The 24135-nt window shown below is 40.3% G+C and overlaps 1 protein-coding gene across 1 annotated transcript; it reads right to left on the bottom strand.

Annotated features, from left to right (window-relative positions):
• Window positions 1–7390: 7390 nt before the first annotated feature.
• Window positions 7391–19217, bottom strand: kmt5c (lysine methyltransferase 5C). The gene is made up of 9 exons (XM_079252465.1): window positions 18969–19217; window positions 18373–18505; window positions 17305–17470; window positions 17106–17215; window positions 16809–16972; window positions 15956–15975; window positions 15592–15728; window positions 15292–15464; window positions 7391–14131 (listed from the first exon to the last, which is right to left on the bottom strand). The coding sequence occupies exons 2-9, from the start codon at window positions 18483–18485 to the stop codon at window positions 8859–8861; spliced, it is 6156 nt and encodes a 2051-aa protein (XP_079108591.1). The 5' UTR covers window positions 18486–18505; window positions 18969–19217; the 3' UTR covers window positions 7391–8858.
• Window positions 19218–24135: the final 4918 nt, after the last annotated feature.

Here is a 24135-nt window from a genome sequence, read left to right as displayed (position 1 = left end):
TCTCCTGCTCTGAGACGCATCACATTAAAAGAGAAAAGCATGTGTGAATCACAACGACTGTGTGGCTGATTTTCCCTGCTTTATTTGCAAAAAACAAAACACTGAACTCCGACTTGTTCTGGTTTTCTGAAATCCCACTCGCTGCCCCATGCAACACTTTGCCATGCAGAAACAGCTCGTGTGTAATTATGTGCACCCTGTAAAAGTGACCTTTCAGCATCAGCGAGACAAAGACTTTCTATGGATAGACAGAACAGAGGTAGAGATGATGACAGGAGAGGAGCCAACACATGTTCCATGCTAGGAGGGTGACCCTTCTCTTGTAGAGGCAGCCACTCAAGTGAGAGGACAGCACTTTAAACATCCATCATCAAATTCATCTTCAGTTGAATGCATTATAAAAAAAAAACAAAAACCACTTTGAGTGATAAAGTCCACACATTTTTAATGCGATATGTGTCCGTGTTCGTTCAAGCATTCCCTGCTTTTGTACACCACAGTCATCGTGTCAGGGGAGCCAAAGTGTGATTTACTGGCTTGTTTTATGCACTGCTTAGCCTTTTAATGTGAACACTGAGCAGTGAACCACATCATCAGCAATTCTTGACAAGCATGCAAATGTATGTGGGTGGGATTATCAGTTTAACACAACGATAAAGAGCAAGTAGCATTTCTCCTACATCCGTACTTGAGTTATAATATCTGCTGCTGCCAACATTTTCTGTTTTATTTATCCTTTTTCTCTCATCTGCATCTCCATAAAGCTTGGGAAGAGCAATCATGTGCTTGAATCAAGGAGTAATCCACTGCTAGATATTGATTATTTTCCTTCCTCATTCCTGTGAATCCCTCCTCGTAAGGCGGCTTTTTTTCTTTCCTAGTTTTTTTCTGCAGCAGCTGCATTTTCATTTAAAGCTGGGATTTTTGCATGCACTGTCAGCCATGTGACAGGGGAATTAATGTTTCACATCAATGCAGTGAACTTCAACATGCAAAGCCTCCTCCCACCTCCCGCTGCATGCACATATACCTCCCTACTGACTCCAGCGCTATCCCCCTACGAGCATAAAATCCCACTCTCTGCTCCTTTGCTATGCCCCCTTCCCCCGTTTGCATGCATGTCAGGAAGGAAAAAGAAATGACAGAAAGCATTCTTACTGTCTTCTACAATCCCTGATGAAATACAGAAATCCCTCCACTGGAAAAGGGGACAGAAGTAGAAAAGAGAGGAGGGGGGATTGCCAGTTGCAGAGGAATAAGGAGTGAGTAGGGACGACCAGGAAGATGTAATGGAAAGGGGTAAAAAAAAAAAAAAAAGAAAAAGAAGAAAAAGACAATTACAGCTGCAAAAATAAAGACCTTCCTCCTTTACAGAGACCACCACAAGAAATTACAAGGAGTCCAGTTTGCTGCTGGGCGCTGAGGGATGGAGCATTATCCTCGGCTCCCAGACTGTCCTCCAGCAGCAGCAGCTCTGTAGTAACACTTCTATCTCTTCGGTCCGGCAATCTCTCCATCCTTCGCTCGATGTCCTCCCCTCCTCCCTCCCTCCCTCCCTTCAGCTTGTTCAGAGTGCCCCTCTCTCTCTTTCTCCTTATACTGGTTGGTTGCTTTTCTTTCTGTCTCCCTCCATCTCTTCCTCCTCTGTCATTACCCGGATACAGGGCATACCCCTCCCTCCATCTCTCTCTCTCTCTCTCTCTCTCTCTCCTCCTCTCTCTCTGTCTTTGATGTTTTGGAGTTAGACTCTTAGCTGTGAAAAGAATCTGTTGGGTTTTTTTTTTCTTTATTTCCCCTCCTCTCACCAAAGCACACACAGGGATCCACCCAACAGTGCAGGGATTCACACACCAAACGTTCACACAGAACAAATACATAAAAGATAATCCAGTGATTAGCATTCAGTATCAACACACACACACACACACACACACACACACACATGAATTTCAGCAAGAATTCTCACTTTTACTGAACGCTTCTGCAATGCAATGAGTACCTCAAATCCATTGCATTCTGCAGCGGTGCAGCCAACATGTGTATTCTCACACCCACAGAAATATGAATAAGGAATGAGAGAGATGTGTATAAGAGGATGAGGGGAGCCACTGCTGCAACGCTTATTATCATACAGAGAGGAGGATGAAGGAGAAAGACTGTGGGTGGAGAAGGAGCTTTCTACTGATGAGCTGAATTGAATAGCAAGTAGAAATCAACTCCATTATGCCAATCAGCAGCAAGTGAGGCATGTCAAACTCACTTTGATGAGCTAACACCCTTTTAATAGTTTGGAAGTGGGGGAGAGGAGGGGAGTCACAGTGGTTGTGTTTGGAAGTGGTGAGCGATCACAGAGACAAACGAATGCTGCTCAGTAGTCAGGTCTCCTCCTGATGTGTGGAGGAACTCTCGCAGTTATTCTCGTCAGAATCAGAGCCCCAGAGTTGCAGGTAAAAAGTAAAAGAGAAATGAAAATGTACTGCAGAAATATCCTCGCTGGGTCTGCTCTGACAAGCGCTCTTCTAAATGTGAAATAAAACGCCTGGTTCAGAATCCAGCGATGGCAAAGCCTTATTACACACACATCTCTTTCACTGGTTAGCTTGAACGGTTTGACATTTTGGATCACATTTCCAATAGGCTTTCATTTGTCAGGAAATACCCCCACACCCACTCCACTACGATGTTGTTTTATCCCACTAAAGCAAAACTGCCTTTTTATTTCTCAATTTTGGTAAAGCTCCACAAGCTTTAGTGCATTCAGCTGATTTCCATGTCTGCTGCTATATTTCTGATTGAATCTGGCAGCCTGCTCCTAAGTATAGAACAGAAATGCGTGCTGTACGCTCACATGAGGGATGCAAATATAAATGCATTATATCTCAGGCATGGTGGGGCCGTCTGCTCATAGCTTGCATTGACAATAAAAACCATAACGTGTCTTTAAAATGTAAGTCTCCACTGTGTTTCGTCTCGTTATCGTTACATCTGTGAGCTCTATGTATTTAGAACTTGATGTGAAATAAATGAATCCTCACAAACTGGGTGCTGTCCACCTCTTCACTCACCTAGTGACACATGGAGGTAACTCTAACACACAGTATTTCACACTAGAACAAATCCCATCTATTCTTTGTACTGACCTGTGAGCTCGGTTTCTTCTGTCTATCTGTATGAAACGGAGCATTTAAGAGGCTCTGTTGATCAGGATCAAACTGGACCAAAAGCATTCATTGTCTTAGAGTAGGACAATGGTTACAGTAAGTTAAAAATGGCTTCAATGTTTCATCAAAACAGCTCACAGCTCGAAAAGGAGGCAGCAGAGTAGACTTAATAGCTTGCAGTCAGACCTAATAAAGAAAGATGGTCATAATAATGATAAGAGCAATATCCCATCTTGTGTGGCTGACATTTTTATTCAGCCTCCTCTGGTTTTTTCCACAGTCATAATTTACACTAATGCACTGACACTCCAGCCAGTAGCCAGTCATTCCAGGCCTGTGCCACACGTCACCTGGGAAATAATGTGCAGCGTTAGTGCACCTCTGTATGGTTTCTGAGGGTCAGAAACCATTTGTGTCTCCTTGCTGTTCTGCTGTTGATGATGGTGATGATGATGATGATGATGATGTTGCCGCCAGTATTCTACACTCATCCAAAGATCCTGCAGCAACTCAGCCCAGTCAGCCATTTTGCAGGGCTACAACTGCTTTGGCAGAGCTCATATCCCATGACAGATTATAATCCCCAGACCCCTGAACAGAAGGAGCACGGTGTCACGTGGCTGCATGTGCACCGCCGGTATGGATTGATGGAGTTGTGATGTACACAAGCAAGAGCAGAAAGGTGCAATGAATAAATGAAAATGTGGAAACCTGTCAGGCTTAAAAATGGTTGAAAAAATTTCTGTTAAACCACAGACTGGAAGTGGATGTGTTTTATATTAAGCTAAAAAAAAAAGTGACAAAGTGCATCTGCTTGAATGGTAAGGCTTTTACAAACTGGTTATGGTTACGTTTCCCTTTGCATATTCCAGAAGGGCAGGTGCCGGTTTTTACTCCACTATACACACTATACACACAGTGGAACTATTATGTGCATTTCAGGCTAATTTATTGTTATTTCTGAGACCAGAAGGGCTGTGATTGATTGAGTTATTGTCACAAATCGCTTTATTTACTTCAGACCAATCAGCCTGCGGGCAAAACGAGAGGATTGAGACTCTTCCACATTAAGCCCCGCCTCCCGCCACTGCGCTACATCGGAAGCGCACACCGCTCCTGCTTTTGCTGTCATTGTAACATCTCATAAACAGAAGGATTAGGCTAATATGAACTCAATGAAAAAAACAAAATACAATGTCAACACATAGCATACAGCCCTACATGTTGGAACCTGAATCAGACCCTGAAAACGAAGTGGAAAACAGCAACCCACAGCAACGAATGCAGCAGGATGTCTCTCTTTGGTAAACTCACCAGCCATCGTTGGAAATAACTTTATCCCACGTTTTCCACCCGCCTGATGTATTTGTACATGCCCTTGTTAACCAGTAGAAGGTAACCAATCACCGAACCTTATCCCCCGGGACGTCACAAGGATTTCCAAGTAGAAAAAACTCTCTAAAACGTTTTTCGTCACCATGGAAACCGAAGGGAGAGAGTGCTGGAACTCAAACTCAAACATGTGTTTAGGTGATAAAAAACAGTGTCGTTCACATGTCTGATGAGGATTCTCATCACTGTAACACTGTAGAAAGCTCAGAAAACTTAAATTACCATAATAGGACCCCTTTAAGGCTGTGATTGCTCATATGATACACAAAATTTTAAAAAATTGTCAAATATAACTAGTTTTCCTTGACAAACATCTAATTGTGTGGATCCTATTTTTACTTTTACCTCATTAATAACTGAACTTTTTACCTAAATGACAACCATAAAGCAGTTTAATGTTGACCTTATACGTGTTGTTGAATGAACATGAACTGTTTCATTATAATATCAGTCAGGAAACATTAACAGAGTCATTACATCTGCTCCTAATAATCCTGTGCTGGGTTATAAAATGTCTAAAATTGAGCAATTGACTCACTTAAGAACCTGTCTTCATGTTTTCAACATTTGCTGCAACCAAACTGGAGTCCTGGCTGAATTAATGGGTGTTTAAATATTCACAGAACAAGCCTGCCTGTGTTCCCTGTTATGACAGCTGAGAAACATTTTCATTTTACTATTTGTCATCATTCCTCCCACCCCCCATCCCTTCTACTGTACCATCTCCAAAACCCCATTTCCCTCACTGCTGTAACATATAATCCCGCTTTCTCTCTCTTTCTGTCCTCATTATGAGAAATATGTTATACTTGGCAACAGAAATAGCTTCTTGGCTGCTAGTGAGAGCTAAAAAGAAAGGCAGAAGTGGGTCATATGCTGTAAGAGAAGAGAGGATTGAGAAGAACAACGCTGGTTGTAAGATGAAAGAACAGGTGGAGGAAAAAGAGACGGAGCACTCAAACGAAGAGGATCAACACTAGCCCCGGGCGCTGAAATTAACCAAATGAATATTTTAGAGAGGGAGGGGGGTGAACATGCAAATGAAGGAAAAAGAACAAGAAATATCAACTTCATATTGTAATTTAATCTTCCCCTGATTGTAAACCAGCTGTTAACAATTCAACGTGATGTCTTTTTAGCTTCAGTGGAAATAATTATTTTATTTACAATATAACAAAGAAAATGCATCAAATATCAAATGAAACATTTTACTGTTTCATGGGAAATATGAGAGCTTCTTGAATATAATGACACTAACATTTTTTAAATCAGGATGGAGCAACAAAAGAGCTGAAAACAGAAATGTACGGAAAAGAAACAGCTGGAGGAACGAGTTGGAAATCATTAAATTACTGCATGGCTGGGGACGAAAAAGAGCACCCTAAAGAGGCAGAGTCTCTGCAAAGTAAAGAAGAGGAACAATCTGCAAAATAGTATATCAAAAAATTGTGCAGCAAGTGTAGAAGATTTCCCATAAACGTTACACTGTGAATACTTCGTCATGCATGGAGCATCATGTCAGAAGATCCAGAGAATCTGGAGGTATCTGCACAAGAGATTCAACTGCATGGTTGTCCATCATTTCCAGGTTGTTGGGCAGTGCTACAATGAAAATAGAGACGATTATGTCATGGAAATCCCTGCATGGGCGAAGGAACGATTCCAGAAATCAATGACTGTGAAGAGAATACGCTGTGCCAACCACAAACGCTTTAATCTGAAGTGTCTGAACCATGAATCGCCGATTAAATGTTCCAGATCAATGACGGCTTGTATTTAAACAGCCTTCTTCATCATCCTGCTTATATTTTGACATCATCAAACCAAGATGACACCCAACACACGACAAGTTGTTGAGACATTGACGTAATATGATGTGTTATAGACAGTATTGTTGCTAGGGAAGTCTGCGTGGAGACGATCCAGACACAGCGCCGTTTTCTGAAAAAAAAAAAAAAACTGAAAAAAACCCTGAAAACTGTTCTGTGATTCAGATGAATAGAAACCAATACAACGTCTGAGTTAATACCGAACAACTTGCAACTTGCACCATCGATGCTGAAAGGTACGTGCTGGTTTTAGAGCAACGTATCCTTCTTTTCTGCTTCTTACAAGCACACATAAATTAGTCCTGTTGGAACTTCTCTTTTGTGTGTTTTAAGCTTCTGTTTCCCATATTTTTGATTGAAAATGATTATTAAAACCCCCTTGGAGAATAATATCAGATCATGGGATACGTGATACAATGATAAGCTGTTTAATGCAAAAAACCAAGTGAAGCTTTTATCTGAACTCCATAAAACAGACATGACAAGACCCCGAATTAAAAAATAGCCGACACACTACAGAACAGAAAATATTTGTCTAATAAACAATACACAAATAAACAAATTGTCATGTTATTTATATACACAAAAATAACATGACAATTTATTAAACATTTGTGCTGTTTTACTCCCTTCATCCCAGATCCACAGATACAGATGTTTATATTTAAAAAAAAAAAACTAAAAACTAAACTAAATATTTCTTTAATTTTTTTGCCTTTGCAAAGGAATAATAATTAATGTTGATCATATAGAAACAAGTTAAATGCTCAGAACCTGAAATAGGAAAGAGATAAAACACACATGGATCAGAAAGGTTTATTTTCCTCTAATTCTTAAAATGGATTATTATCACAGAAAAATGTACCAAACGGCTGCTCAAGCTGCTTACTTGAAGAAAATACCCAGAGACGAAGATATTAAAAAAGAATTAAGTGTCTTTAATGATATAGGCTACATTTGTACAGCAGACGTCCAGTAAGACTAACACCCGATTAGAAAAAATGAGTAAGTTTTATCTGAAACAATCAGAAAACTGGATAAGATGTCAAAGACTCTAAAATTAAATACTCAATGTAAATATCATCTTGTCCCATTAAATAATGAAAACAAAAACATTTTATAGTCTGAACAATCAATGTGAAATATAAATTACATCAAAGCACCTTTTCAAGAGTGAGGATATTAAAATAAATAATTGGCCTTTACATATCAAGACAGTACATCTTTATGGTAGTAATATAAGGCTGTGCAGCATCACTGGACACTCGGGCCACGTCATGTCAAAACGGGTTCAACATACAGCACATCATGAGAAGAGGGGAATGCTCCTGTGACCTCCACAATCAACAGTAAATAAACGCTTACACTATAAACATCTGTAAAGGTGTTGCGCAAGAAAACGTCTAAAAACTACTGCAAAACCTGCACAATTTATCCTTCTGTTGTGTCATAGAGGGGAAAACAAACAAACTGAAAGGGAGAACTGAGTTGTGCGAGAAGATTGTCACATTTTTATGCAACATGTTTGACTGAAAATATTCTCTGTCTACCAGTAGGAAGAACTTCCATCACAAACATTTCTATTACTCCATACTCCATGAAGCGCGACCGGCTTGAAAAGAAATGTATTGCTATTCTTCTAACCTACTGGTCCACATATGTACTCAAAGAGCACAGCTGTGCGAAGCTGCGGTTCGTCAAACACATCTTCGTCCAGTTAAGCCATCCTTGAGTATATTGTTTCAGGTCAAGAAGTCAATTTACTGTACACATTTCATGCACGAGCCTTTCATTTATGCATCAATAAGTAATGTTAAAGCAACGGTCATGTGATCAGGTATAACAACACACTTATTTTAATCTCCAAAAACCTGCCCATGCATGCACACACACGAAAATGTGAGAAAAAGGGTTACAAAGTATAAAACAAAACAAAAGGGTTGACATTATTTCAATAGGTGTTTCAAAAAGTCACAAGAATATCAAAGACTGAGGCACAAAGCTGCCTTTTTAAACCCCACCAAAATGAGTACCAGCAAACAGGGATGGTGGCTTCTGTCTCTACGACCATCAAGGATATAGAAAAATTCATACATCTATGTTACAGTACGGCCAGAGGGATTCAGGGTAGCATTTAAACTTCATGTCACGCTAGTAAATTTTAACGCTTTTTGTTCTTTATTAACTAGAAATTTGGTATTTCAAGCAAATTGTAGAGTTTTTTTTCCTCTTTTTTTTTTTTTTTAAAATCAGAAATCAAAACACTCAGAAAAGTCTTTTTTTTTTACATAAAATTCTGTACAATTCATTTGCAGTTTTACACTCCATTAAAATATTTATAAAAAATGTAAATCGGTGAACTTAATAACTGGTAGCTTTTTTGACCTGCAAGGTTTACAAAAACACACTTTGTAGCAGATATTGGATAATTGCTTGAACAAACCAATACATCGGATCCAGTGGAAACTGATGAAAATTAATCGGAGTACTGAAGATCTAAGTCTACCGTACCATCTGTCACAACTAACCTCACCCTTTTGGGTTTAGTGGGACCCATGGAGTGTGATGATGTAACAGGTCCATAGTGTGATGTGCCCTGATGTTCCCCTGGTGGGCACTGTTGCTGCATGTCCTTCCTGCAATGTTCATCCTGACCTTTGAGCCCTGAAAATCCACCCAACGAAGTTGGGTTAGAGAGCTGTGGTCCGCAGGGCTCAAGAACCAGCCGCCCTTGAGTGCCCGAAGGCTCCATGAGGCAGTGGTAGGTGTAGTTTGTTGAACCTAATCCTGGGTAGCCCTCAGCACTGTCTCTGAGACCTAGGGTCAAGGAATGGTCTCCACTGAAGTTGAGGACATAGGGAGGACCTTGGTAGCCATAAGGGAAAGAAGCTGAAGTTGAGGACTGACTCTTGTTCATTGGTGCTGGTGTACCAGGGGGTGTGCTGTGGACCACTTGGGGGCTGTTGTGCTGAGACATTGGCGAAAGAGATGAGCCAAAGGAGAAATCAAAAGGGTCTTGCTGAGTGTAGCAAGGCTGGGGTTTGTCGGACAGGCCAGATTTGTCCAGTTTCAGACTCTTGTCTAGTGGAGATGCGTAATCATCTGAGCTCTTGCTGGGGAAAAAGAAGGGTCTTGGCAACGCAGAGAAGTTTTTGTACACCATGTTGGTTTCATCAGCGTCGTGCTTGGCAGACATCTTACTTTCAGCAAAGGATTGTGAAATGCAAGAATTGGGTTTGTTGAAATGAATGTTGGACCTGATGGGATTGCTGGAAGAACCGTGGTGGTTGACAATCTTTCCAAAGCCACTAACAGAGATGTTACCTTTTTCTTGACTTTCTGTATTAATACTAAATTTCTGACTCTGCTGAGTCCTTTCAATAGCACCTGTCTTCACACCAAGTGTCCTGGATGTGATAGAGGCGGGGCTGCCAGCAGCCATGGCGTCTTTACAAGGTGCACTATACAAGTTCTGAGTCTGGGTCCCCCCCTGAAACTTCAGAACCCTGTGGATAACTGTTGAGGGTTTCTCTTGAAAGCTGATTGGACTGTCAGGAGGAGGATTTGGATGTTTTGCTGAAAAGAGTTGAGGAGAGGGGAATCTGTTAGACATTTGGGACGGCACTCCTCTAACTACGTTTGCCTGACTACTTGGAAACGACTGTGATTTATTTACAGTGGTCAAACGATGGAAGGGGCCCTGGGTTTTGAGGTTAGGCTGGATTTTCATTTGGCTGGTGCTCGGCTTGGTATTGATGGAGGGCAGGGTTAAAGCAACAGGGTTTTGAGATGGAACAGGTGACGATGTTCCAACCAATCGAGGCTTGTTGGCTACAGAAAAGGACTGAGCTTTAAGGTCTTCTTTGGATAGCCTTGCTCCTGGAACTCTGCATGTAATCCGGTCCTTAGCCATCATGTCAGGGTTTCCCATAGCTGAAAACGCAAAACTAGGGTTGGGTGGGTTTTTGTCTTTGGGGGCATCCTTTGCTTCACAATCTAGAGGACCAGAGTCACTTTTGGAGGGAATTAAACCTGGAAAAAAGTGCAGATCCTCACTGGTGAAGTTATTTCCTGGACTGGGAGGGCCAAGGTACGGTGTTTCTGTGGTCCAGGTGTCAGACGGGCTGTGAGAGAGGGGGCTGCTGAAGGGATCTGTGGGGGGATCAAGCGAACACAAATCTGAAGGAGAAGATGGCAGTATGTTTTGTGGCTGATAGTAACCCTCAAAGTTTAGACACTGAAAGTCGAGAATATCGTCACAGCAGTTGGTGAAATTGGGCTCACCAGTGAGCATGTTATCTGCAGTTGCGAACGGAGGAGACTGGGATGGGGGCTGGATGACAGAATTAGAAGCAGTGGGACAGGCTGTGGGCTTCTCCAAAGTCTGAGATGAACACAAGCCTTCAGAGAGCCGAGAGAGACTGTTATCAATTTGCTGGAGTGTGTGACTAAGGCAAGTGGTGGGTGTTTCCACAGGCCCACACTTGCGTGTTCTGTCCATTTTGTGCCTCTGTTTCCTTCCTCCACTGTTAATCTCTGACCTTTCAGCGATTCTATCTAGAGCAGAGGATATCACTTCAGTTTTATTTTCACTAAGAGGGGAAGACAGTGACAGTGGTGACAGAGACAAAGAAAATGGCGGGGGTTCTGTTTTAAGTGGAGCTGCATTGGTGTTAAGTCTCTGAGAAGAAAGGCATTCTTCTTTGAGTGTGCTAATATCATTACATGCCATCTTTTGTTTCCCTACAATATGACCCTTCATCTCTTTTTTAATACTGGGTTCCATTTTTAGCTCAGGATGTACAAGCTCCTCTTTGCTGTCCACCTCCCAAATATCCTCCATCTTCCTCCGGAGCTTTATTACTGGTAGCGGAAAACCATTTGAATCAAATTCCGGCTCCAGCTTTTGCTGCGATCCACCTTCAAACAAGCAGTTGCTTCGAAAGCCATCTTCGGTCTTTGTTTCCGGCCTTATTATCGACAGTTTCTCACTGGCACCATTCTGAACTTCACTTTTTTCAGACTGGTTTTGGACTCCGACCAGATGCTCCTTCACCAGTTGTTCTTTCGTTTCCACTTTTCCATTTGTAGATTCATCTGCCTCGCATACAGTTTCAGCTTTTTTAATAACTTTATCTGCACCAGAGATGATCATGGCCTGCTTCTCATTCATCCTCTCACCTCTTCGTTTTAAACGATGGAGCCTGTTTTTTGACTTCTTACTAGCCTGCACGTGAGCCTGAGCTGCCTCCATCTCCATGTTCAAAATTGACACAGAATCCATGATGGCTTTAAAAGGATCGCACATCAAATCATCTCCCTTTTCTGTTTTTAATGCCAAGTTTTCATTGTGCATCTCCCATACCTTCCCTCTTCTCCTCTTTAGACGAAACTTAAAATCCAGGCTTGGCTTGGTGTCCTCTGAGCTGCTCTGTTCAGGGGTTAAAATTTCCGCCTGATCTTTAGTTTGAGATTCATTTGGACTTTTTGCACAACTTTTCTGGATTTTATCAGAATCTTCAGCTTGTTTGTCCCCTGCAGGCTCATCACTTTGTAGTGTCTCTTCCTTGATGAGCTCATCATCTTGCTTCTCTGATTTGCATTTTCGAATGTTCCTCAAAAGGGGACTTCGCTGAGCTTTGTTCGCTCTGGAGCGGAGCACCCGGTTGAAAGAGGTTTGTTTGGTGATCCTTTTGGGAGTCGTCTGAGGTTCTGTTTTAACCCTGACTTTACTCTCCCTTTTCACTTTGTTATTCTCCCCTAAATACGTGGTCAGATCCGGCCTTTGCGCTACACAGGAATTCAACTCTGGGGCTTTTCTGGAAACTTGCTCTGAAACAGAATTCAGACTTTTTTCTGAGTCCATTTCCACAGAACTGCGAAATGTACGTTTCTTCAGAGGTATGTTGGACTGTGTGTGCAGCTGTGGATTAGTGTCTGCGTGCACATTAGTTGAAGCTTTTACAGAAACTGGTGACCGGTGAGGTAGTGGGTTGAGGCAGGTGGCCGGCGGATCACTGTGCCTCTGCTGAGTCTGAAGCGGCAAAATGTTCTCACTTAATTCTGCCTTCAGTGAAACTGGAAGTTCTTTGTTCAAGTATCCCTTGGTACTTAGTTTATGGTCTGCTTTCGTTTTTTTTGCTCTAGGACTCATCTTTCGTCCTCCTATATTCCTCCTCTGTGCCGAGCGATGGCACCTGCCTCCATTTATTTCCATTTGCCCCTCGGCGTTTTGCATTTCTTTCGAGACTGCGGTACAAAACATTTTCCCGACAATATCTCCCTGCAATCTTTTGTCTGTGATGGATCCGTCTTTCCTTAAAATATCAGAAAGCAAAACCTTTGCCTGTTTTATAACGACATCTTCTTCCTGTCTGCTTGCTGGCTGTTTACGTAAACTCCTTTTCATTTGCTGTGGCGCTTTCTGAACTCCATCCTGTTTACATGCATCCTCGATTGGATTTTTAATACACTGGATGTTGCTTTTCTCATTGGACACAACTTCACATTCAGGCTCTTTCACTTCCACAACCTTTTTACATTCTGCAGCAGCCAAGGCAGAATTTCTTCTTTCGCTCCGCCCTCTACTTCTGTCATTTACAAGATCCTGATGCTCTTTCTGTATGCAAAGTTTCTCCTTCTCTGAAACCATTTGTATTTCGATGACCTTGTCTGCCTGTTTCTTCTCGTCGTGGGAGAAATCCTCCCCTGTCTCGGCTGAAAGCTGCGTCCTTACATTATCTTTGGCTTTGAAAAACACTTCCCTCACTCCTCTGGAACCTTCTAGTGTGCAGATGTCTGACCTGGAAGCTCGTTTTGCTGCCAGGGGTGCAGGTTTAGGAGATGGTTTGCCAGTCCTTTTGGCCACAAACCTCCCTTTCCTGTCTTTGCAGGGCTTGGTTGGATTTGAACTTTGTGGCAACGATAACCTTATTAGGTTAACCGTAACGTATTGCTTCAAAGATATTACAGGATTGTCTGCAGCCTTTTTCGATCCATCTGTGACGCTCTGACAAACCTCTGACGAGGACGAAACATCAGTTTGCTCTGCAGCCCTGTTTGGAGCTGAGGTGATGATGCGGGGCTCAACGCTGCTGCATTTGTTGCTTTGACTTTCTGTGATTGCTTTGTCTAGCTTTCCTTTTGTTATTGCAGTGCATGTTTTGCCAACCTGAGCAGGGTGACAAACAGTTGTAGTGTTTGCTGAGTCCACATCAACGGACTTTGTCGCCTTCTGCTGTGCGTTGCGAACCATGCTCTTTGTTTCTGAAGAGGTCTTCATATTAATCGCTGGCCCGTCCACCACTTTAACAGGATTCCTGTTCAGAGCTGAACTTCTTAACGAAGCTCTGCTTTTATTGTTCACCGACATGGAGGAACTGACAGTAAAAGGCTTCAAATTGACAGCGCTGCTGTCATTTTCGTCACCGGTTGATTTCAGAGGCCTCAGTCCGTTATCTTGTGACTTGTCCTCCAGCTGGAGCAGCAAGGCCCTCTCTTTGCTTTTGGGATCTTTACAGTTCAGTAAAAAATCCACAGAGTGGCGCCGCACTCTGATCTTAAGGTCTTTCAGAATAACCTGGGATAAATGTGGAACTGTCCTACACTGTTTGACAGTGGAGGACTTCAGGGGGTGGCTGCCAGACCGTCTTTGCTTCTCTCGTCTCCACTTCTTTGTTTCGTTCAATTTTCTGTTCTTCAAGGCGTTTCTCCTCATCTGCTGGGTGAAGGAGTTCCTTGAGGGGATGGCTATGAATGAAACATGACAGACAACAAACAAAGCCATCAGGGTTTTAAATTTTTCACTCTCGACCAGGAAGTTAACAAACATAATCCATCAAGAGAACAGAAAATATTTTTAAAAACACGGTACTGTTCTTCCATTTCCATTTACCATCTGGGTCATTTCATAAATAGGAGGGAAATATGCATTAGCAAACTTTAAATAATAATTAAGTGGGGGGAAAAAGGCCGGGGGAAGGGTAGTACTTTTAAAAGATGGCCTTAAACACCTCTCAAGCTTAAAACCCACTGACAAAGCTGCTTAATGCATCTGCTAATGTATTATCCGACAGCTGCTCCACTGGAACCACTCTTGCGCTTGAAACAATAAATCTCCTCTCCTTTCACATCATCATATCGTCAAGTTAGCTCATAAAAAGCAGGTGTGCTCTCTCGCACAACCTAATCAAAACTACCAACAGACAGTTATCATTTATGCATTCATCAATAACTTTTAATTAATACACGTTTTCTAATTATGTGCTTTATTATCTTTGTAAGTTGTCTTGCATGATGTTTGTAATGATCCCTGCCTGTCCCAGAGGAAGATGGGCTCTAATGATGTAAAATCCTCCATGGTAAATCCTTTGTTTTGCTGTGAAAATCACATGAACACACATCCTACTTCTAACCAAATGGATGTAAAACAAAAAGATGACTGAAGTGTTTCAGTATTACTCAGAAAACCAGTTTCAGTTGTCATGCTTGCAGACACTGATGCCATTTGAGGCAATCTGGTTATGTGGAAGTTATACTCGGGTTATTACAGGTAGGTGATGACACATAAATGATTGCATTAGATTTAATACCGTTTCTGGTCAATTACAGCAAAACAAAGTGTGCTCTGCACTTCTATCTCATCTGAACAATCCAAGTTTAGAGACACTTTACTGACTCTAACCTTGAATTTAAATCAGTTCTTTGATCATTACAAGCTAAATCGACTTTAATGAAGAAGGTGTGTCACTTATTAACAAAGCGAGCAGAGCACATCCTCTGACTTTGGTTAAAATCCGTATTCATTTTAACACTATTTACCAATTATAGGACTCCATTCCAGTAACTGTGTTTAAGCTTTTATGAGTCTTCCAGGATCATTTTCTAGCAGAAAAGCCTAAACTTGTTACCTTTAAAGAGTCCAGAGTGTATTCCTGGTGTTGTTGGCCTTGTAGCAAAGTGACTTTTCTCTCTGTGATGACGAAGATATCGCTCTCTGAGGCGGTACTTTTGGCCTACAGGGTCCTTTGTTTCCTCGCATTCAGGCTGTTTTCCTCTATGTTTAAAATGACCTTCTCCATTCCTGAAGTAAAAAAAATAAAAAATAAAAAATAGATAAACGCAGGCTCAGATATGTACAAAATCAGTTGATTTCCTTCCCATCAAAATCACTTTATTTGAGGCAACGCCTGATAAAATGATGGACACACCTCTCACAGGTGCAGCATTCACACATTTCGTTTCCTTCGCCAAAAAAGCTGGCACCATAGTAACATGTGATCTCCTCCCCTGGCGATATGGGTCGAATCACTTCCACGCAAGCTATATTTTTCTCACCAGGGACGAACTGGGCAGGTGCAAAAAAAAAAAAAAAAAAAAAAAAAGAAGCAGCGTTAGACAAAGGTTGGTTTTCCCCGTGGGATGCAACAACAAAGCAGTTCAGAACAGAAGAAGAAGAGAAACATACAACCTTCAAGATGCTAAATTAACAGGTAAGCATTTAACACAGAAATTAATCAATCATATTTAACTTTGAAAGTTTTTAAAAGTGCATGAATTATCAGTATAGATTACCTTGCAGTTTGGTTTGCAGTCTTCAGCCCAGGAGGACAAAAAAGAGAAAATATTTCAAGTCATTATTTGATCACAGCAACATACAAAAAGACTTGTTGATGGTGAATTAATTCTTCAAAAGCTCAAGGGTAAAGCTGATTAACTCAAAATTAATTTTTACAACAAATAGACTCCTAAATTACTTTAAATCTAAGCATACTTTTGTGTAAAGTTCAGTTCAGACTGACAGGAAGCTGCTGTGCTGTCTTTGTTATGACAGAAAGCATGAAGCTCACTCTGACTGATTTCCAACACTGAGTGTGACTAAGATACAGTTTGAGATACACGCCAAAGTATTTCCAAAGCAAAGAGCACTACTTTCACAGCATGTTGCTAAAAACACAAATCATTCGGAGATGTAGAAATGTGCATGTGGTGAAACCTAACCCAAAAATACTGTGCATCCTCATTTCGTCTGAACTCTGATAAAAGCATGAACACAATGTTCCTATTATGCGATATTTTAACAGATACGATCAACAACCATCCAGTGTACATTAGTGAGAACAGCAAGAAGCTGTTAATGCCAGTCAAGCTTCTAATCACATGTTCAAGGACCAAAAAAAAAAAAAAAAAGATACTGTTGCTTACAACACCTTTATATCTGATGACAAAGTAAAGTGAAATAAGGTTAACTCTGCACAGTTTGACGTCATGTAATACAATCCAGGCCGCTTTCATAGTAACTGCAGTTTGAAGTGCTCCACTCATGAAACTTGCCAACAAACCACTTCAATCAGATACACTAGGTTTGAATTGGTGAACATTTGTATGCATGAGGGAGAACATTAAAAGTGAATGCAAACAAACTCACCGTGGTTGATGAAAGCTGCCGGCCCGAGCCAGAGCTGGGCGCAGCGTTTGCGTGTAGAATACATCACGCTAAAGTCATTGACCCCTGCCCTTAGCACGGCGCTGTCAGCTGGGCTCAGCTCTGCTATGCAACCCAGTAAGACCTCGACCCGTTCACCTACGAACCTGCAGAGCAACAATTTAACCATCACAGAGGAATAGTTTAAACTTCCCAGAGTTGAATGCAGTGCTGTAACAGCAACAGATAACATTTAGTGCTCATCTAAAAATAAAAAGTGTTACAAGTGTGTGTGATTACCAATGCCTTGTTGATGTAATCTTTGCTCCGTTAGTTTCTGAGGAGTATCTGTCACAGGACTCGATCTTGATACCACTATCCAGCAGGAAGGCACTGAGGTAGCGATAAACCTACAGAATATCAAAATGACGGATTATTGCTCATGTTAAAGTAGGAATCTTTCAAGCACCGTGAAACAGTATTTTAGTTTTCTGCCTACATGTTGTCTCAGCAGCTCCTGTCGATGGCTTCCCAAAGCATTGAAGAAGACCCCAGCCAGTTCTCCCACGGTCAGCGCCTCAAAGGTGGCGTTAAAATCATGCGTGCGCTGAAACCGCAACAAAGTCTCCTTGAGGTTACCCCAACGCCGGATCTCTGGTGGGGGACTAAAACAGAAATTACAGCTAATGAGCCAAAGCTTCGTGATGAAGTCCAAACACATCCACACTGATTGATTTAAAAGCTTTTTTCAGACATAACACCTCGAAGTGCAATAAAATTGCTTGTCTCTATTAAACATAGTAAAATAAATTATTTTTAGTAAATCAGAGATCGGTTAAATAGACACCAGACTAGGACTAAACAACATCCATTAATATGTTGTTACATAGTTAAAAAATTATCATTGCCTGTTACTCTTTTGTCAGTGAACTCTTATCTATACCATATCTAGCAAGAAATACAAGTTACACCAACGTCTACACAAAATGTGACAAAAGAGAAAACAAAATATTTATTTTAACTCAAATTACATAATGTACAATAACCATCAAACATACATTTTTCTCTCCATAGGAGATGGTTGCATTACTTGAAGCCAGCCCATGTTTTTATAATGACAATAATAATATATATAGATATGTATAATAATGACTATGCAAGAATAACAATCATTTAAATGTTTGCATAAGCACTTCCACTATTTTCCTCAAGTTAATGTTTTGTTCGTGGAGCAAAGCAATCATTTCCAGTACACTGAGTGTACAAAGTGCAGGAATTTTCTACAGAGCAAATACAGAACAATAAGCTGATGTAATTCAATTCAATTCCATGTGTACTACATAATTCTAAAAAACCCACAAACTATATTAATAATAATGTTCGCCCACACCTTAAGTAAAGGCTTCAATGTCACAGCATGCTCACTCATATCCAGGGAAAACACCAGAATAACAATGTATTCACGCGGAAGCCAAACAGAAATTACTCACAATCACTTGGATCTAATTACACTCAATTACTGTGACTTTGTTTGACTTGGCTTTGATTTCCATGACTATCAGCTTACCTGATGTTCATCTTGTGGGTGCTGAAGCCCAAAAGAGGGTCCAGCACCAAACTGGTGGCCAGATCATCGGTCTCACACAGCTCCTTCACACTCATTCTAGTGTACCCGTCCATTGCCTCCCACCATCAGCATGCTGCAATCACAAGGGTCAAAGTAACGCTATGACAGCCCACAACAACAAACCACAAACAGCTAGGAGTTTTGCATTTCTGCACATCCACTCCGCATAATGGCATCACATTCATGTAACACTGGTTTCTGGATCCTGCGCTTAAGTTAGCACACAATCCGATTATGTTTTCCAGAATTTTCTCTATCATGCAAACGGAATAGTCAAATTAATGAGGATAATAAACGTTATTTTAATGTGACTGTGCTCCATTTAGCATTCGTAGCACACTTAGCTTAGCATTTAAGCTTACAGAGGAAATATGTTGTTATCAGCTGAGGAGAGAGGAGGCTAAAATATGAAGGCTAGCAATAAGGGCCTTCAGCTAGCGCAACACAAATACAATAAATCGTAGATAAAGCCACGGTTTTAAGAGCTGATGTGTGGAGCAATAGACTTCAACATATATCTAAACTAGCATACGTACCTGGGAGTCGTTTGTAATCAACGAAAGTATCGTCAGGTGGAGAGTTTTAAGGCAAACTGCTTTGGTTTCCGTCGCCTACAAGGGAAAGTTAGCCTAGCTTAGCTTAGCATGCAGCTAGCTCTTTCCTGCTAGCTCGATCAGCTGCATACGAAAATGGAGTCTCCTCGTCACTGCAGGTACTCGCCGATTTGCTGGCAGTCGTAAGTCCCGGTTTGAAGTCAAGAGAGATAGAAATGCACCGCAATTAACAATAAACGAGCTGAATTTTTTAAATGTTTTTTGTAACCACTAACTTGTTTTGCAAGAGTCGTTTAGTAGCAAAAGTTGATGAGCGACATCCAGTGCAACCAAACTATTATTAGCCACGCCCACGCATTGCGCTATTGGTTGAGGTCAAGGGCAATTTTTACAAATTGAACTTAGTGCAGTGTTTTGAGTAGTTTGATTGGTCGTTTTTTGTTTTTTTTTTAGTGGGCGGAGCCATCGATGCCGCTACATTTACTATGATGGCCTGAGGCGAGTATTTAATCTGATACAGTGGCCTCTATTGAGGTTTCAGAATCATTTCACAGAATTACTCACACGAACAGCTAACCAGGACACGAAGAGGCTGCATCCATCAGGAGCTACACTGTAACCTGCAGGGCTAAAATGGCACGAAAGACACCTTCCGCAAGTTGTGTACTGTAATTACGATGTCTAAGTCTGATATTATTTGCGGTGATTTGCTTAGAATTGTAATTAGTGAGTAACTCACTCCGATAGTAGAGTGTTTTTAGAGTCACCATTAATTTTGAAAGGACAGCTTGTATTGTATGTACAGACTGTAATTAGAGGCTTATTTTAAGTCTGTGGTAATTAGGAATTCACCATTCAAATCCCAATGTTCAATTTAAAGGGACCACACCCGCGGGGTGTTTCACCAAAAAGCAGGTTTTATTGCTGTGTTTTCAAGCCAATGATGTATACAGCAAGAAATCTCAAGCATTTAGTGGTTCAAACCGCATTATTACAATCATTAATGTAAACATTTACTTTAAATTAATTCTTGAACGAATGATTAGTCTGTTATAGGAGGGAATGCAGTTTGCTTTTTTTCTGTATGTTTGCCATTAAATATCTTTACTCGATTTACCGCGTTCCCCCCACCAAGCATGTTCCCAGTGTGTGGACAGGTTTCAACTGGAAAACAATCCAGTGTAGTGCTTCCACATATTGTAAAGCACTTGAAGGATTTCAGCTCCTCTGAGCTGCAACAGAAATCCCAGTTGGATCTATAATCTCAAAACCTCAGCTGAAGTGCTTTATGTGGTTGAATGAATTCATACTCTATAGATTATGGTTCGGTTTGTAAACACTGATACAAAAAAAAAAAGTAATTTACCTCCCTGGAGGAGCCGTTACGCCCTGAAATGTAGTTACGCATCCTTTAATTATTATCCTTTAATCTGCTACATAGTTCCTGCTGAAGTCTGATGCTTGAGTCAGCTGGGTGTTGGATAAATTGACTGCTGCTGACCTCATTTTTAAGGTCATAAATAATCCAGCTGGTGTAATATTTGCCAGGAAAAAAAGTCATTAATCAAAATATTGGAAAAACAAAAAAGAATGAAAGATTCATGGCACAAAGACTTACATGTTTCACACCAGCAGATGGAAAATTAGAAGAATCAAGATGTTGCAATTACAGTTTAAAGCAGTAGAATAAGGTTCATTTAAGTCAAGATTTTACATGTTTTGATGGAGGTATTCTTATATACATTGAAACTTTATCACTACAGGTATGAGATATTGCATTTTTATTGCAGAGTAATTAAGCCAAAGGGTTTTAAATATACTGTACAGCCTCTTCTTGCATTTAAAACAAAAGAAAAGAAGACATGGATATAAAAACCAGTTGTAATTTTACCCCATCTAAATAACCGATTCATGCTGTTTATTCTTTTTTATGTCTCATTGTGGTGTCGGAGGTATGTGACATCAAACGGATGAATATATATGTGTACAGAGCAAAGAAAAAAAAGGCAGCCTTGAGATAAGATCAGAGTTTTGTGATATACTGAGACTCTTGCTTTTTATTACATTTACCACAACAGAAAAACCAGGCACAACTTTAAAAAGTCTATTTTTATTTATACCTTGGAACAGAGACCATCCAACAGACTCAAAAACAAATAAAATACAAATTAAAAAGAAAAAAAAATCCACTCATTTCTGTCTATTTAATCTTAACTGTTATTATTGTATAATCTTATCTGTACCCAGTGACAGTGCATGTTGAAAAACATCCCTGGTTGATAAAACTCCTAGTGGTATTAATAAGCTCGCTGTATCTAAGGTTAAATTTGTCAGTAGAAATAAAATGGAAACTAGCGGTTTGAGAGCAGACGTTCAGAGGAAACATCCATTCAGAAGCAGCTGGAAAAATTTCCTAAGCACAGGTTTTGTATGGTTGTGAAAACGAGTGAAAGTAGCTTTTAAAGGATCATTTATTCACAATGTGATATCTGTACATTTATCAGGTTTCCTTTCCTTTAATTAATAACAAAAAAGTCAACACAGATAATAGTCAACTTTCAGACCATTAAATTTAAACAATTTAAGGTTTTTCCACAAAAAGGGCCATTTACAAATAAAAACAACCTTAATTTGAACATTGCTCCGTCATGATCTCAGTATGCCATTACATTTTAACGTTCACATTGTCAACTTTGCAAGTAGCCTCACATAATCTGCAATTATTTTTTATTAAAACATGTACATTTTTCTTTCAATGCGCATCATAGCATCGCACTTCATTTTTTAAATATTTAAATTTCACTTCCTGAGTTGATCTTATTGGATGTGAATAGAATATGAGCACATAGTGAGAACCAATGATTTTGTTTATCTGAACACCCTCTGTGCCAGCTGTCCTCATTGTTAGAAAGACATAGAAAATATTAACAAATATCTCCTAATAAAATAATTTTTATCTTCTGATAGCGAGTTAATGAGCTCTGGCTGAGAAAGAGAAAAGAAAAACAAAATTGGGGAGTGTGATGGCTGAATTCCAGCTTTTACGCCCTCCGCCTAAGTACGTGTTTGTGAACTGCTCTCACTTTGGCCAGTAAATAAAAGGCTTTGCAATCCACACGGCTGCATGTTTTCATGTCTAAACAGAGGGCTAAAGAACGAGGACAGACAGCAGACAAATAAAACCAGACACACCAATTATGTAACAGGGCAGGCGGAGTGTGTGGGTTATAAGAAATGGGCAGTGAGAGACCCTGAAACATTGCAGTGAAGTATTATTCAGCAGTTGCAACAGCCTGAGCTGAACTGTGGCCTGCCTTCACTGGGAACACCCTGTATGCCAGCCTAACGTAATGCACAGTGGTACAAATGCAAAGTGGACCATTTGGAGCATTAAAAAGATTGCTTCCATTCAAAAAAGAAGTATAGAAAGAAGAAACATTAACCTTTTTTTTTGGGATTACAGTTTTAGTTGACAACTGCATCAGAAGGGCGGGGGGGGGGGGGGGGGGGGGGGGGGGGGTGGTCACAGTTTTTTCACTTGAATAATCTGAGAGCATAAATTTAATTTAGTTTATGGCTCATTTTTCCATGGCAAGCGGCCACAAGCTTAGAATAAATGCTGCCACAAGCATTGCAAGTACTTCCACATATATATGCAAATGTTTTACTGAGAATAAAACATTATTTACTGACTAAACAGCAGCAGCTGGTTCTAAACTTTACGCTAGATTCAATGGAAAATTTCTGTACATGATTATCTTCAGTATATATATCTTTTTCTTATTTGAAGCTATAATTTGCACACATTCCCATACACACCATGAGGTTCAGAAATGGTTTCAACACTTTTTCCTCATGAAATATATATATATACTTTGCCAGCAACCCTTGTAGTGCAAGCTTAATCAAATTAGCCCAATTTTTGCTTTTACAATAAATCTTGAAGCACTTTGATCTGGAAGTCGAAGCAGTGGTTTAACATTCCTCCTTTTTGATTTTAGTTAAATATACACACACACACTCTCCTTCAGGACTATATATATGCACACATCCATCTGCATGGAATCAGAGCTCCATCTGTGCACCTGCATGATGCTGGGTTGCTGAAAATATTTGCCAAACATCTGCGATCCAAAAGAAGCTAAATGACAGAGCAAATCAACTTCTTATGCTTCAGATGCAAATGACTAGAAAAAATACCTGTGTGTATATATATATATATATATATATATATATATATATATTCAGATTATTCCTGACAAAATATCTCATAGTTGTCTAAATAAAAAAAGCTCCTACCAGCATATAACCGTCGCCAGAATTCAGTTATATATTTTAGGTCTCATTCATAAATCTCAAGATGTTGAATCAATGAATGCAATAAAATCAGCCACAATGTAAAAAAAATAAATAAATAAAAGGACAAAACAGCAAACAAAGTGATGATGGCATACCTGGAATAAATGTTTATTCATCTTCAACTGAACTAAAAACAAAAGCAAGAAAACTTTAAAAACAAAATAAGACCATGATGTTTTTATGTATCTACAAAAACAAAGAGAAAAAAAAAAGAGCAGATGTGTTTAAACATCTATGATGCAGTTTCATGATTGTGATCTCAAATCATTGATTTTCAAGATGAAAAGAAAAAAATGTCATGAATCCCCCCAAGTTAACAATTCACTTACACATATACCGATCCTGTGCACCCAGTGTGTGGTACGTGCCGTTACCATTTGACCGTGCAACCTGATCCCCATATGCCCCCCCCTTTCACACAGGCATACATAGACCTCCTCTGAAACATGATGTACAAAAGCTTGCGTTAAGCATTAAACAGTGCCTGGCCTGAACACAAACAGACAAAGCTCCCCTCTCTCATTGTGCCCCGCCCTTCTCTGCAGCCAGGCTTGAATTTACATGATGAACGGGAAGAACCCACCTCTACAAAATGACAGCAGAAACAAAACAGAGAGCCTGAAGGGGAAGGGGGGTGAACATACATACAGAATACAGCAACATCCTGTGTCACTCACTTTTTTTTCTTTTTTTTTTTTTCCTCAGACCATACACACAAAAAAAATGTACGCAAATATTCAAACAAGTAGATAAAAGTAGTTTTTAGAGGGGAGGGGAAAAAAAGCATGAA

This window comes from Telmatherina bonti (assembly GCF_933228915.1).
Source record: "Telmatherina bonti genome assembly, chromosome: 14".
Lineage (NCBI taxonomy): Eukaryota > Metazoa > Chordata > Actinopteri > Atheriniformes > Telmatherinidae > Telmatherina > Telmatherina bonti.
This window is presented reverse-complemented; position numbering and strand designations above follow the sequence as displayed.